The following is a 17,092-nucleotide window of genomic DNA, read 5'->3' as shown; positions in this document are numbered from 1 at the left end:
GGGGAGAGGAGCAAGGGGGAAAAACTGTCTCCCTCTGTAGCATACAAGTCCTTTATGAGCTGGTGCCCTGCACCATGCACAGTGCCTGGAACACACAAGGAACTTAATAAATGCCTCTTGAGTGACTGAGTACTTGTAATAAACATGTGAAAACCTTTTTATTTCCCTCCCATTAGTATTCTTCGTTGTTGGATGAAATTGTCAAGTTAACATAAAAGCTGGTCAGTTGTTTTTCCCCCTTTCTTGTTGCTAAGGGCTAATGAAGCCAGGGTCAGAAAATTAACTTTCTGCTTCTTTTCTTACATGAGTAAAAAGAGGTGGGTGGGTATATTAGGACAGAGTGAAACTTTTCAGAATGGAAACAAATTCCTTAAAAAAGAAGTATCACCTACCATCACTAATTCAGAGAACAGCAATTTCTGAATCAGTGTACTGCAAACCCAATGACTCGGTCAACGAACCAACAAGGTGACAGCAGCCAGCTGAAAGCTAATTTTGTCCAATGCCCCAAGACGTCCTTCAAAAGTGACAAGTGTTTACCTTATTCAATTTACACATTTTAATATAGGATACGAACTTATAAAGCATTATGGATACATTCACATAGGATAGAGAAATTCATTCACAGAATATACAGTTATTTGTATTCAAAAGCCTAAAGAAACAATTCATTTCCTACAGTATTGTTTCCCTGGAGGTCAAAGAAATCCTTATAATCTGTGCAATTAGTAATCCCATTCAACCTAACACAGTCAAGCGAACAGAGCACAATCTTGGAATCAAAATTATTATAGTCAAAACTCAAAATCTTGTGGAAATCAATGTTGAAAACTAAAATATTAAATAAAAATGGTAACATTAAAAAAAAGAATACAAGACTAAAAAAATTATCATAGTCAATATTATTAAGAGAAGACTAGCAAAAGCAATCACAGTCCTTGTGTCTAAGGACATATAATTACTAAGAAAAAGAGAAACTAGGAAACATTTCTATAAGAAAATTCTGAATATTATCAAAATCATTACCAGCACTAGGAAAATAAACAGATACTAATAACAACAAATGACGGCAGAAAACAAATTATGACAAGTAAAATGTAAACCCCTTGAGGACAGGGCCCATTTTTCATTTTGTCTTTGTATTCCCAGGCACTGGTACAGTACCCAGCACAGAGGAAGCTTAGAAATGCTAGTTGAACTATAGGGAATATAGTAAAGAGGACTTCCCTTAAAGTCTCACATGACATATTCTCTGGAAAATTAGCAAACTGTGTAAATGAGACAGGGGTGAAGCATAAAGATGGAGAGTTCTACCTAATACAATAGCTGGAGCTGGAACAGATGGGAAGCACCAAATGGACTAACCCATGCTACTGTTTCCAAATGAGCCTCATTCCTTGACAAATTCCTCCGACGAGAAAATGAAATATGTGCTAATAGATTCCAAATGAACAGAGAAGGAACTGAATCCTAAATGCAATGTTTTAAATCAAATAGTATCTACTTGAAAAAAATGTAATTCAATTTTATTCAACATTCGTTAGGTACCTACTAAGTGCCAGGTATACAATAGGCTAGGAAAACTAAATGGCTATCATTAGGAAGAAAGATGCCGGAACAAAAACAACAAAAATCATCTAGAAAACAGTAAGAAAGAAACCAAATAACTGGAAACACTTAGCCTGTGGCTAACATGAGTCAACCATGGAACGTCATTGCAAAACAGACTGCCTAATTGTGAAGAGAAGTTCTACATGTGAGATGTATACTCACAGGCTTATCTCCTCATGGTGGAGTTAAATCAGATGAATAAGTATGTCCAGCTTGGGGTAACATATTTTAAAGATGTCGCATAGCTTCTAAAGGCACAGAAAAAAAAAAGAGCCACAGAGATAATCACAGATCAAAAAAATAAGGCTCATGAGGAAAAGCTCAGAGTTCAGCCTACTGGACCTAAAGAACTGACTGAAGAGGGAGATAACAGCAATTTAGGCATAGTTTACCAGACAGGTAGGTGAAAAATAATGGTTTGCTTAGTAGCAGCTATTAGGGCAAATGACAGAAAACTAAAAATCTAAGTAACTAAAGAAGTTAAGGCCTAAATATCAGAAAATTGGCACTTACAGGTTAATAAACCATCCCCATTAAAGTTGCTATAAATTGGATCTGAAGTTCTTGTGTCAAGGATTCTTCTGGGGAGTATGGTAAAGCCTATGGGCCCTTTTTCAGAATAGTGTTTTTAAATGTACAAAGTAGAAAACATAAGATTACAAAGGAAACTCATTATATTGAAATATATTTACAAAAAAAATTTGTTAAGTTCATGGACCCTAGGTTGGGATGACTGAGATCATCATTTATATCTTAAGGGATAGCTTGAAAGGTGGTAAATGAATCTACTTCACCTTGAATTCTAGTTTTTACTAACATTTATTAAGCACCTACTCTGTGTCTGGCATTATCAGGTACTGGGGATACTAATAAGAATGAGACAGCTCCTGACTTCAAGGAGTTTACATTCTATTGGGAGAGGCAATGATATACATGTATCTACAAAATAGATAAAGGTTGTTCTCCGGGAAGCTACTATCAGCTGAGGGACTAGGAAACACTTCCCATAGGGGGTTCTTAAGATAAGTCTTCAAAGAAATTAGGAATCCTAAGAGGTGAAGAAGATGAGAAATTAATTCCATCTAAGTGACATAACTGTTGCAAAAAAAACACAGATGGAGCGGCTTGTGTAAGGTAGAGGAAGGCGGCCAGTTTGACTGGGCCACCAAGTGAAGGAAAGGGACCAAAATAAAGTATGGGTGTAACGTTATCCTGGAGCCAGATTGTTTTGTTTTGTTTTGTTTTCATTCAACAAGCATTTACTGAAGGTTGAATATGTACAAGGCATTATTCTAGATATATACTGAATTCTCTAAGACTGTGTACTATGTATTGCTAGGGATACTGAGGTGAAAAGGGGGAGGAAGAAAGGAAGGCAAAGGTTCTTGGGGCAGTGGTTAAGTCAATTAACCTCTGTTTGCCTCAGTTTCCTCATCTATAAAAATGAGGATAACAATGGCACTTACTTCCCAGGGTTGCGAAGATAAAATGAAATATCTGTAAAGAGCTTTGCAAACCTTAAAAAAAATAAAATTGAATTTTAAAACAGTATTAATTCAACCAGTTCCTCCCTGAAAGTACAAAAAAAACCCCATTTATTAAGTGCCTGTTGTACGCAGAACACAATGTTAAAGGCCAGATAAGACTATCAAGGGGTGGGGGGAACAGGACGGGACAGCGCATCTGCATTAAATGACTGATATGAAAAGCAGAAACGAATCAAAGTTTCTTCAACAAGTACTTATTATCTACATACAAAGCCTTGTACCAAGTGCTGAGAATACAAAACCAATATTGGCAATTTGAAGTGAAAACATCTTTACATTTTCATTTCAGAAAACAAGCCATTGAATTCAGATACTTCCTAGGAGAGAAAAAAAAATTCTCCAAGTTAAAAAAAACTCATCATCATCATCATCATCATATTAAACAAAACCACCCATTCTGGGACGTGGCTGCCTTTCCAGTTCACACATGGTACCATGAAGGCAACAAAATGCAATGGAATGAAGGGTTAGAAAATAAATTCATTGAAACAATTCCCACGACATATGCTTCCCTTGGCAAGGGCAAAGAGGGATCCCCTTGTGTGATTTCAGTCTCCAAAGGGCACTAGCCATGGGAATGGCATGCTCTGTAGACTTGAGGAGTATGTGTGTGCATCAGCGGCTCATGCTTAACAGTGGAACTATCTTGCATCTCTGCTCACAGAAAAATGGTAAGCTTTATGTTTTAAGCCTATTTAACTAAGCAAAATGTTTCCCAAAAATTCTAACCCAAAATCAAAAGTGAAATTATTAAATAGCATAGATATATCTGCTCAAAATCAGTACTGTCTCTGCTGCAATGGAACTGTTCTGAAGGCAAGAACCATAAATGTTTTGGTGCAAACTAATTTAAGAGTGCCACAAGAACTGTAACATGTATTTTATAAAAGCTTCAGATTTAGCAAGAGTACTACCTACACACAAAGTAAGTACTTGATAACTGACCTACTTCAAGCACCCATTAAACTATAAAACTTCCACTTACACCTACGCCAGAATGAGAAATCTAATTCCTACTCCACTTAGAGATATATTAATGGTAAACTCAGATCACTCCAGAGAAAACTTATTTTAAATAGATCACTGCTGCACAAAGTGACCTCCTGAGCTCATTTCCTTTTAAACAGGTAATACATACCCAAACACTCTGTCAGGTATCAGATGTAATGGATTACATTTTCAGTAGACCATAATCCCCTAATTTCACTGACCACAAACACGACAATATAAAAAGAACCACTGTTCAGTCTTCTCTGTTGAAACATCTACTAACAGATACAGTGAATTCAAACATGACTGGCACTTACTTGTGTCACCCTGGATGAGTCTCTTAACCTCTTTGTGCACCTTTGGGTGATTTTCTAGGACTTAATCTACTAAATTATAGAAGAATTGCAATGTTGAAAAAAAATGTTATTTACTTTGATGAGATCATCAATTCTTCAGTATCACAGTATGGACATTCAAATCAATAAGCATTTGTTAAAAATGTACTGAATACAAGATAGTGTGTTTGGAGATGGAAGTTAAAAAGGCAAAAAACTGAAACAGTCACTGTCCTTAAGGAATTAATTAGAGGTACATAGGTAAGTGAAACTCTCTCTAAGTAGAGACCAAAAAGGTTCACTTTGAGTTGGGCCTAAAATCACTTACAGAAACCAGTGTATTCAGTATCAAATTGCTTGCCTTCTCAAAGGGTGGAGGATGCAAAGAAGAAGGGAGAGAATTTGGAACTCAACATTTTTAAAAATGAATGTTAAAAATTTTTTACATCTAATTGGGAAAAAGAGAAATATATTTTAACACATACATATAGATATAAAACAATTTGTAACAAAAAACAACATGAGCTTGTTTTGTCTTCCTTCATCCAACTGCTCATTAGCAGGAGTGAATTTTACATGATACGATATGTGGGGATGGTGAAAAAGTTTATAGACACCACATCACTTCCCAGACCATACAGTAACTTAAGCTAATTCACAATAGACTCTTGTTAACAAGTGGCCTAATGTCAGATGGAGGCCGTCTATATGAGCTACAACAAAAGGTTGCATCTAATAACATCTAAGCTCAAATTAAATTTCAAGGTCTATAGCAAGCTTCAAAAAATGACTTTAATAAATACAGGACGGGGGAGTCACGATTAGACAACTGGGGGGCAGTGGGGAAGGTCCTATAAACACAGTATTGTTCAACAGTAAGACACAGCAGCCAAAAAAGCTAATACCAAACTAAGAGAAGCCCAGTGTTCATGATGACATGGGTGATAAATAGCTCTTGCCTTGGGCAGTGCCACATCGATGGAGGTCTTCAATTGGAGACTGTAGAACCACAAATGTAGAGAGGATTTCTACTCAGTATGAGGTTGAACTAGGAAGGAATAGGCATTTATAAAGCACCTACTGTGTGCCGAGCAATGTGCTAAATTATCTCTTTTGATTCCCTCAACAACCCTGGGAGGTAGGTGCCATTATTAACCCCGCTGTACATTTGAGGAAACTGAGACAAACAGGTGAAATTACTTGTCCAGGGTCACACAGCTAGTAAGCATCTGAGGCTGGATTTGAACTCAGGACTTCCTGATTCCAGGCCTGGCACTCTTTCCACTGTGCCACCAACTGCCTCAGTAAAATGCTAAGATCCTACTAGTTTTAAATGGAAGTTTGACTTCAGCTGGGCCTTAACGTAAAGAGAGAGGCTATGAGAGTGGGAAACAAAAGGGAGCTGGAGTGAAGGGGAAAAGGCATTCATTGATTCATGTAACAAACATGAAAGATAAGAAGAAGGGTCATTTGCCATTGGGGAAATTAAAGAAACCTTCCTCAGAGATGGGACTAGAGATAGATAAAGTTAGGCTACCACCTGCAGATGCAACTAGGGGGGTAGGGGAGAGTAGGAGAGATAAAAGGAATAATTTTTCATAATACTTATTTAAAATGCACATAGGTATTTATGTTATACAAAGTCGGGTAAAAGCTCAAACTTCCAGTGGGCTCACACAGGGGAATGTAATTTTCAAACCTTGTCTAGGGCCAGGAATATTTTTAACATGGAGTGGTATCCAAACTGAATCTTGAAATGGAGAATTTTAACAGGTAGAGTTGAAAAGAGGGATTGGAGTGAGAAAAGTCATTGAAACAGGAAAATTCGGGGCCAGTTCCAGAAATTCCAAATAGCTCAGTCCAGCCAGAGCACAGGATATGTGAAGGAGAGAAGTATGATGACAAAATTAAAAGGGTGTTGGAACCACAGCAGCACAGGGAGGCCTGCTTAGAGTGAAGTGAGAAGTGTACTGGCTGGAAAGGACAAGGACCTCAGTTTACACTGTGTCTGACATTTACCACCTATGTGAACCGGGACAACACACTCTATATCCCTAGGCTTTATTTTCCTCAGCTGTAAAATTAGGGGGCTGGACTAGGCGACTTTTGAGGTCCCTTCCAGCTTTAGATCTAAGAGCCTATGACCCTAAAATGAGCATGAAGGGAGGGCCAGGATCAATGATCTAGGGGATGTGAACTTTCTCCTTTGGGGAATGGGAAGCCATTAGAATCTGCTTTAGGACATAAATCTGGTGAGGAGCAATTATAACGAAAACAAGTTAGGAGGTGACTCCAACGCTTTAAGGTGGGATAGAGTAATTACAGCCTGAAAATTAGAACTGATTTGATGAAAACAGCAAGGAAGGGCAGGGTGGGAGAAAATTTGCCAAGACAGAATTAACAGGATATAGTAACTAATTGAATGTGAAGGAAAAGGGAAATGTCAAAAATTAATGAGGCTTCTAGCCTCAGTAACGGGAAGGATGGTGGCTCAGAATCAAAAAGATAGAAGCCAGGAAGAAGAGTGGGTTCAGAAACATTGAACTGCAGGTGCTACCGGGACATCCAGGTAGAGATGTCCTACAGCCAGGAGGAAATGCCAGTCTACGGCTCAGGAGGGAAGCTGGAGGGGGAAGACAAATTTGGGAGTCAGGAGAAAGGGGTGAGTCACTGAAGCTGCGTGGTTTCTCCATTCTCAAACTATCGTATATACATACCTGTTTATAGATTGCATTCCCCCATTTGGGAACAGGAACTGTCTCTTATTTTTGTACATCTGTCCCAGGGCCAGCCTGAGTCCCAGTGCTCAGAAGGACTACTGTTTATTGCTAAATAATTGCCAGGAGAGAGAATGAATAGAGAGAATACAGTCAAACCCGGTAACTTTTAGAAACTACGCAAAACCTTCAGGAAAGCTACGTTTGGAGTCAGGGAGGAAGAATCAGAAGAATGAGGGAGGGAAGGAAACTGTTTTGTTTTGGTTGCAAAAAAAGGGTAGAAATCCCAGAAAAGTGTCCTATGATGGAAGCAAGTTGCATGTGTCACAGAGAAGACTCAAAGGTTGCTACAGACACTAACTGCAGTGGTTGTTCAGTCATTTCAGTCCTATCCAGCTCTTCATAACCCCACATTTGGGGTTTTCTAGGCAGAAATACTGGAATGGTTTGCCACTTCCTATTTCAGCTCATTTTATAGATGAGAAAATGCAGGCAAACAGGGTTAAGTGACTTTGCCCAGGGCCACATAGCTAGTAAGCCTCTGAGGCCAAACTGATCTTGGGGGCCCTCCCAACTCCAGGTGAGGTGCTTTATACACTTACTGTACCACCCAGCTGCTTAATAATTGTACAGGAGGCACAGACAGAAAGGCAAGGGGTGAGGAAGTAAAGGCAATTAAGTACTAACTACTTTCTTGAGAAGTCTGATAACGAAATGATAAGAAATAAGATGGTGACAGAGTTGAGGAAATTTGTCATTGTTATGAGGGGCAGTGGGAGGTTGAGTTCAAGAGGCTTTTGAGGAGAGGAGAGACTTCAGTATATAGATAAGGAGGAGCTAGTGAAGACAAAGATATTAAGGATGAAGCTGTACAGTAAAGGAAGCACCAGGCCTACTTCTCCAGCCTTGTCTCACTCTGCTCTCAGGCCAGAGGTGACTTACTCAGTATCCCGCCTGAAGTTTCCATATTTTTCTGTGCCTATGCTCAAACCTTGTGTCACTAGGCCCAAAATACTCTCCCCCACCAACCTCTGTATCCAAAGGAATTGAACCACAAAGACAGAATTACAATTCATTACGGCCTACTACATGTAGGGCACTGTGCTAGGCTTGAGGAGATAAAGGCCCTGCCTTCAATGAGTTTACCCTCTTTTAACAACAATGTTGCTACTTGCCACTACTGTGGCTGTGTAAGGCCAACACCACCAGCGCACAGAAGGGCTGCCAGCACAGATTCTTTGATCTGCTTTTCTAAGGAAAGCAATTTTAAGGGGTTTATAATCTCACTTTAATTAAACATACCTATATCATTCATTTGGTTCAGGAAAAAAAGTCAGCACCCTGAACTTCAGAGAAAATACAAACAGAAATTACATAAACAGAGCAAAATAACACCAATCAACAGACAGGGCTTCTAACCAGATGGTTGTTTTGCTCTATAGCAATACAGTTACCAGAGAGAGAAGCACCAGCATCTGGGTTTTCAAAGCCAGGGGCTCCAAAGGCCACCCAGAGTCTCACCTGGTCAAATCACAGGACACTCTTCCAGTGAGTGAGCCCCAAAGTAAAATGCTAACCTCAGGGTCAGAGGGCGTCATAACCATGTGACTCAAGCCCATGTGACATAAGCCATCAGGTCATCAAAGACTCCAGATTCAGTCAAAGACTTGATTGAAACAAAGGCAAGACTCAAAGGCACTTGATTGCCTTAGTGCTGAGAAGCATTCTAAAACAAAAGACAAGAAATCCCATTTTACTTGCCATTACACCTCTAACAAGGGAATAAGGGAGAGAAAAAACAAAGGGTAATCCAGGGTGGCTAAATCACAGAGTATATGAAAAAGAACATGGGTAGGTCCAGGAAAACAGGGTGCTCTCAGATCATAGAAGGCCTTGAACACCGGATAAAGAAGTTTGAACTCAGTATGCAACTGAGAACCATGAAAAAAGCCACTTTTTTAAAGGAGTGATTTGACCAGATAGATCTATGTATAGGATAAGTGTAGTAACATTATAAAGGATGAAATAAAAGTGAGAGAGAAAAATGAAGGTGAAAAGACTCATTAGGAAGACTCTAGATTGGGTAGTTGGTAGTGAGGGCCTTATAAGAGATATTGGAGATAGAACTCTACAGATTTGAATGCTGAATGGCTACTAGAGCTGAAGAAATGTCAAAACTTGGGGCAGCTAGATGGCACAGTGAGTAGAGCACCGGCCCTGAAGTCAGGAGGACCTGAGTTCAAATTTGGCCTCAGAAATCTGACACACTTACTAGCTGTGTGACCTTGGGCAAGTCACTTAACCCCAATTGCTCTGCCTTCCCCCCTCAAAAAAAAAAGATTAAAAAAATGTCAAAACTAACAAGACTATTGTGAATGTAGGAGACTGGACCAAACGTGAGAATCAATGCTGAAGTTACTGGGGAGGATGAGTTGCACAAGATGGAACACAGGGTTCAAGAGAGAAATGATACACAGTAAGAGATAAGGCTGAAGAGATAGTTGGGAGATCTGGGTATTCCTTAAATTGCCAGCCCAAGGACTTTGGATTTGATTCTTGCAAGTGATTAGGGAATCATGGAAAGTTGGGGGGCATCAGAGTGACGTGAAAGCAGAGTTTTGGGGAGATTCCTCCAACAGGTCAATGCAAGAGAGAGTAGATGGAAAACTAACATTTCAATGACTGGTGTGTTTCTTTAGACCCTGATGGTGAAAGCTATCAGATACAAGTAAATGCAAAGGCACACGATCCCACACTTAAATGTATACCAAAACTTTTAACTCCTCTTTAATTCTACTCTTAGTTTAAAAACAAACAGCGTCTTCAGTAGAAATGAGAATTGCCTCCTCTATATGGCACAAAATGATGTGGGCCTCCAGAGCTCTAAGAAGAAAATAAATTAAACTTGCCATGGACTCCGTTTATTTCATCTTTTTAACTTCTTCCAATAATATGAAATGATTATACAGAAGGCTAAGTCCAATTTTATAATCCCTTCTATCAAATGTTTAAAGAATAAGGGTATTGTATATTCGAATAATCACATAAGCAGAGGATGTGTTAAATGTCCCAGTTCCTAATGGCATGCTAGTTTAAAATCCTGCAGACTTTAAAAGAAAAGCAAAAACACTACATCTACACCTACCCCACCACTCTAGTTAAATAGCCAAGCAGCTGGGACAAAATGGTCCTGTCAACATCAGTCAGTATTTTTGCTAGAGGGAAGTAAGTTGTGTGATAGGGCCAAGAGAATATTTGACCTCTCCTGGTATACAGAAAAAAAAAAATAAGGCACCATACAGCAAGCCAAGAACAAATGGACATATACTGCCCTTTATTCACATGGAAGTCTTCCAACGATGCCACAGATGTTGTTTCCTATTGACAGCTGTCAACAGAATTGCCCCAGGACATATAAAAGATGCATCTCCTACATTCTGCCTTTCTTATGTAATTGCAGACTACAGTCTAGGAAAACAACGAAACAAATGCTTCAAACCTTTTCTTCTCTAAAAGGAAAAAAAAAACTATGCTAGAATATCACAAACAAATGATGCTATAAAAATGTGTCTATAGTGGAGGAAAAGAAATGTTAGAGAAACAAATCTCAGGTGTAAGATGTATAAACAGCACAAAACAGGAACACGGCCCAGAATCAAACACACCTCTTCAAGCTGAGTTCTAAGTGTTTTCATCTAACATCTCAGTTTTCAATCCTAAAAAATTTTACATGACAGAAAAGCAGCTTGTAAACCATGTAAATCATCTGATAAATATGTGTTGATAACTTTTTCCATTAAAATTTTATGTCCTGAAACCTTAACAGCCTTTATGTACATCAATAGTATCAAACTCAAATGGAAATGACTCTTATTAGTTTGCCTATTGACTTAGAAAACCATACATTAACATTAGCTATGTGATATGCTATTTTCTGGGGCAGCTGGTGGCTAGAGCACTGGATCTGGAGTCAGGAAGACCTGAATTCAAATTCAGCTCCAGATATTCACTAGCTGTGTGAACCTGAGTAAGTCACTTACCTTTGATTTCTTTAATCCACTGGAGAAAGAAACGGCAAACCATTCCAGTATCTTTGTCAAGAAAACCCCACGAACAATAGTGATATGCTATGAGAAGGTCATGAAGAGTCTAATACAACTAAACAACCATAACAATGGTATTTTTATTTGTTAAACATTTCCCAATTATATTTTAATTTAGTTCAAGTCAGCCTGACAGCTCTGATGTATATTACTTCTACGACTTGAACAAAAAACATTTTTTAGAGTGTCTCCTTAGCCATCCTCATATAAAGAAGAAAATTGAAGAATTAAGTCTGTGATGCTTAAGTTAGCTATATTTTTTGCTTAATTTTTTAGTAAATTTTCTGTCAACTCAAAGTCTAGACCTTGGTCTTTTTCTTTTATTGGATTTTAAACCCACCAAAGGTATTTTTGCTGCTTTTTTGGATTCCTAAGTACCTGGGAGGGTGGGTGGTATTCAACTTTTTTTTTAATTACTTCAGGGCTCTAAATTTAAGTTTCTGCCTGAAGCAAACTTTTAACCACTTATCTGAAACGCTGAAAAAACAGGCTCCTGTGAAATCCAGACACAATGTATTATAGTGAAGCTATAAAAAACTAATGAAAAGTAGTGACGAAACTAAAACTTGATGGGGGAGTTTTACCCGCTTATGATTGGTGTTTTTTTTTTCCTAGTCCTGAAGTACATTTTGAAGTCAATAGCTGTCAGATGACTGGCACAAGTTCTTGCCAGTCAAAGATAAGATCCTAGGTGTTATTTAAAGCAGGCAAGTATAGACAAGAATAGAGGGCCTGTAATGCACACAGAAATTAATACAATTAGGCTATTGCTTAATGTGTATGCTCTAGTACATAACAAAACATATGCTAGTCACAATTAGTTTCCATTTTCTCGTTATCAGGGCACTTATAAAAGTAATAAATGCAAACAGAAATTTCAGTGTCTTTCAACGCTAGGTTCAAGCTGACAATCATTCATCGAGTTATTATCTTGTAATTTACCTTGAGAGAAGCCGCCTAAGAGAAAGCCCCTACAAGGACAGTACAAAATGTCCTTTAAAAAAAAAAAATCAAGCCCTACCTAGAAATACTTTACTTAAATACTTTTCCCCTGCTTTCAGTGTAACAGAATATTACAAATCTTTTCTACTCTAATCATATTTCATATGATGGATGTTCCATTAAAATAAATTCTCAAAACAAGACATTACCAAGATTTTGCCAAGAGACCACTGACAACCTAATACATTTCTAATTTATCATGCTTCAACTCCTTGACATAAGACTCACGTGTTTGCCACTCTAAGCAGAAAAGAAAACCAGTTATTCTTATGGGTGGAACTCTGGATATAAAAAAACGGCCAAGTTGTAATACTAATCACATGGATAGTACAAAAGATTCAACCACAACCTAAGTTTGGGGAAGAGAAGAAAGCCACTGTAACTCATGAGAAATAGGAACTAAGGTGACCTGGATTTTAGATACACCTTTGCCTATGCACAAGTCATTTACTCTGGGCCTCAATTTCTTCTGTAAAATGAGTGTTTTGGACTAGATTGTGTCTAAGACCCTTTCTAAGCTTGTGAGTCCTTGGCTAAAAGATGTCCAAGCACCTTTCTTGATTATTCATTTGTTCAATGAAAGGTACAACACTGCACACTTAATGCTATCTTTACAGGACTGTTGAGAGAGGAGCACATTGTAAACTATCTGTATGACCTTAATCAAGTCACATAAAACTTTCTGGGCTAGTTTCCTGTAAAAATGCAAGGATTCAACAAGATAATAACAGCTGACCCTTACATAGCACTTTAAGGTTTGTAAAGGACTTTACAGACATTATCTCATTCGAGACTCACATGGATCCTGTTTAGAAAGTTCTATTTATCGCTGGGATTTTACTAATGAGGAAACAGGGTCAGGGAAGTTGTGACTCTCCCAGGGACACAGTTATTTAACTCAGGTGTCTCCTGACTGGCAGTCCAAAGTTCTTTGCACTAGACCCTGTATCATTCAATGATATTCAGATTGCTCTAAATGAAAAGGACAGCCATTTGTAGCAGAAAAAGCAAACTGGGTTTCAAATCCTGCCTCGTGAAAATGGACAAATCATTCACCTCTGTCTGAGCATTACTTAGTTTCCTCACCTGTCAAATGGGGATAAAACTTATGTTATCTCCCTCACAGCTACATTATGAGGATCAAATGAAATAAATGACATGATAAAACCACATGGAAACCTTAAAGCATTTTATAAAGGATGTCCGTTATTAAGATGCAACGATTCCTTGAAACTTCACTCCAGATGTGTGCTACTATGATAACAAAAGAGTTGTTATCAACTCCACCTAAAGCACTTTTAAAGACTGTGAAGCGTTTTACATGGGTTCTCTCACTTGAGCCTTTCCAACAAGGCTACCAGACGGATGCCACAGGTGGTATTAATTCTGTTTCAAAGAGGAGGCACCCAAGGCCCAGGCAAATTAGGTGATTCGAAGACAACTAGTAAGTGTCAGAGATGGAATCTGAACTCTGGTCTTCCCAGCTTTCCCAAGTCCCCCATCCACTAGGGCCATACTACTTCATGGCACTGCACTTAAGGTTGAGAGTCCCTGCTCTCACAGGACTATTTCTGTTACTTAAAGTGGAAGAAAATGCTGTTGTTACCTTTCATTATGTTTTTGTTTAGAAGAAAGTTAAAGTAACCCTTCCACCTAGAAAATGCAATAGGAAAGTCAGTAACCACTCAGTTCCAGTAGGTTATGCTGCCATTCTCCCCTAGATGCACTAGGGGCAGAACATTAACTTTCTTAACGATGAAAGTAATTGAACCCTGCTGTCAAGGCTGGTCCCGTCCAGTTCACAAGGCTAAACCTGTATTGTTAAGACTATCTAGAATTCTTGAAAGAACAACAACAAAAAAGATCCTCTTTGCTTTTTTTTCATGTGGGCAGGGAAATAAATGCTATGAACCTGGGGAAGCATTAGTCTAATCATGTCACTCAAAAGAGTCTGTATTTAGAGTTTAATTTTGCTTCTCGAGGCACCTGAACATATGGTTCCATTTGTTACTTTGGCCCTTAAAAATGCTATTTTCCACAAATGGGATAAATAGACATCCTGAAAACAGAATGGTCTGAAGACATAACTGTTGCATCAGTTGAGCTAAGTAAAAGTAAGTTATTAAAGTGGTACAGCACACACTTCATTGCAAAACCATTCCATTGATGAGACTTGGAGTCTGTGGTGGAACTACCCAAGTTTCATAAACTCTCCCTTGGACTTCATGGAAAACCACTTTAAACTGACTCATGTCATGCTTAACAATCTGGGTCATTTCAAACCTGAAATCTGGGAAATATAGAAGAATTACATCAAACAAGAGGAATAAATCCATTCTAAAAACTAAACTAATTGCCTTTGATGAGAGAGTTTTAAAATAAATTTTCTAGATTTTAAAAAAAATTATGTTGCCCTGGTATCAAGATGGAAGCTTGTTTAACCATTATCAAAAGGGTCTTTTCTAAATATGTTGCTCATCTAAATGATTTTTTTCCAGCAAAACATTCACAACCTTCAAGAAAATTATTACTTTAAAAAAATGATCTTTTGATATCATCTGTAATTGCTCCAAACCTTAAAACAGAAACACTTGGCGGGCAACAAATCTTAAATACCAAAACCTCTGGCAGGGAGTAAGAAAAAAAGAGTAAATTAAATCCTTTCCCCTATTTCTTTTACTTTATTACCCTGGCCTGCCTTGTGAATATTTGAACCCCTGCAGTAACCAGTGAACCCCTCTCACAGGAAGCCAACAAGTTTTTCAAAGGAAATACCAGAGCCTTTCTATGAGAAATCAAGCATTTTGGCCATGTCCTTGTTTCACATTTTAGTGGACTTTCTGCAGAAAGACAATCTTGCGTGTCTAACTGCTTTCTCCTGGCCCTCAGCTCACAATCCTATTCAGTGGCCCCACAGCCCTTTGACTTACCTAAGGAGTTTACATACAGCCTGTGACACAATCATGAGCAAACAGCCTACACAAAAGGAAACTCACCTTCTGTACATCCTGGAGAAAAGTGGGAAGAGGAGACAATGCAAGAGCTGCCAACACTCACTCAGCAAGAGCCTCCTCCCTGGGGAATTCATTTCATACAACTTTAACTTTTTCTTTTTTCCTTTTTTTTTTTAAGTTTCTCCCTCATGGGCTAACGAGAAATCGTAACAGTGTATTTCAAAACGGAAGGTGGAAAGAATTATTCACGCAGCTCAACAAGTGGTCCCAGAAAAGTGATCCTGCCCGGCCGGGAGCCCCAACTTTGCCGAGTGGCAGCGGGACTTAAGTCGGGAGCCACGCGACCCTTTTGCTCTGGGGTTCTTTAACAAAAGCAGCCCAGCACAGACTTGGGGTACAGGGAGGGGGGAAGGAGAGAAGGGATCGAGCAATCCAAAACGAGCTTTCCCCCGTCTTTCCTGCCGACTCCGCCAGCGTACCCCTAGAACTGTAAATACTCACCTCACTCAAGAAGTTATCCATTGTTTAACTGGAGGGTCCAACTTGCGGAAGTCAGCAGAGCAAAAGGTCTGGGTCAACCATGTGTGTCAAGATCCCCGGTCACTCAGAACGGAGGCTCTTCAGGGTTAGGGTTGCTTACACGCTGCCATCTCTTCCTTCCTTCCTTCCTTTCTCTTCTATCTCACCTTTCGGGAGTGGGTGGGCGCTTTTCTTTCCCGATTGTTTCAGTCCGAGTCTCTTAAACTCGCTCGGTCCAACGCGAGCCTTTGTCTCTTTCTCGAATTTCCTCAGTTCTGGGTAAAGTGCTCGCAGAGGGAGAGCAGCTGGTGGCACATTCTTCTCCAAGGACGAGGGGGGAGCTGAAAAAGCCTTCTGCTCCCGGGCCGGCGCGCACGCAAACACTCACACTCACACATACACGCTCACGCCGGCAGAGGCACAGCGGGGCGAAGGTCCTGCCACAAAGAAGCACGCTTCAGATGTCTCAGGGCAATCTCCCGCAGCCTTCCTCCTCCAGTGCGTCCTTCCGCGGCTCCCGGGACGCGCCCCCCGCTCACTCTCCCCAGCACAGCCAAGCCCCAGCGCAAGTCCCGGCCACACCGCTCGCTGCTCCGCTCCTCACTCGAGAGCCCCGGGGGATCCGGAGGCCCCGCCCCCGCCTCGCCAGAAGCCCAGCGCTCGGCCAATCCTGGCCCCGCGCTGCTTTGGAATCCCGACCCAGCCGGCGCGAGCGATCCTCCTCCTCCTCCTCCTCCTCCTCCTCCCCCTCCTCTTTCTCCTCCACCTCCTTCTTCCCAGCCTGGCGCCCGCCGCACCTCCCCTCCTCCCCACCCCGCCCCGCACCTACCTCCTGCGCTCCTCCCACTCTGCGGGACTTCTGCTGCTGCAGCCCCGGGGCCGCCCGCCGGCCTCCTCTTTGCTCCACCACCCACCTTCCTCCCTAGCTCCCCTGGAGAAGTCAGGTGGTCTCTCCACTCCGCAAGAATAGTAAATTTAAGGGCAGGGTTTTAAGTTCTTTCCAGGTGTTTTGGTCTTTGGCATATCCTGGAACCACTTCAGTAAGAATCTTAGTGATGCGGCATCTGCAGATGAAGAGACATGAGTCTGCAGAAGCCTCTTCAGCACCTCATTGGAGTGTGAACATTGAGAGCATGGACCGCCTTACCGTACAATGCTTTGCACTTCATAAGCGCTTAATAAATTGCCCCCCCAATCCATTCATTTAATCCTTGCCTGTGCCCCTGAGTGCGATCAAAGCGGAGACGTTCAGCATAACCCAACTGTAAGCCTCAGTACAGTAGACATTTTCTCTCCTGCGGTCAGTTTAGATAA

The 17,092-nt window shown here is 40.3% G+C and overlaps 1 protein-coding gene across 1 annotated transcript in view; it reads right to left on the bottom strand.

Annotated features, from left to right (window-relative positions):
• MYO10 (myosin X) overlaps nt 1–16,348 on the bottom strand; it is a 253,056-nt gene extending 236,708 nt beyond the window's left edge. Inside the window, exon 1 of the mRNA XM_036755560.1 lies at nt 15,761–16,348. Coding sequence (XP_036611455.1) covers nt 15,761–15,781 — 21 coding nt within the window. The 5' untranslated portion in view covers nt 15,782–16,348. The remainder of the gene's footprint in view (nt 1–15,760) is intronic.
• Nucleotides 16,349–17,092: the final 744 nt, after the last annotated feature.

Source organism: Trichosurus vulpecula, chromosome 1, assembly GCF_011100635.1.
Source record: "Trichosurus vulpecula isolate mTriVul1 chromosome 1, mTriVul1.pri, whole genome shotgun sequence".
Taxonomy (NCBI): domain Eukaryota; kingdom Metazoa; phylum Chordata; class Mammalia; order Diprotodontia; family Phalangeridae; genus Trichosurus; species Trichosurus vulpecula.
Note: the sequence above shows the minus strand (reverse complement) of the source record. Positions and strands in the feature narration are given on the sequence as shown.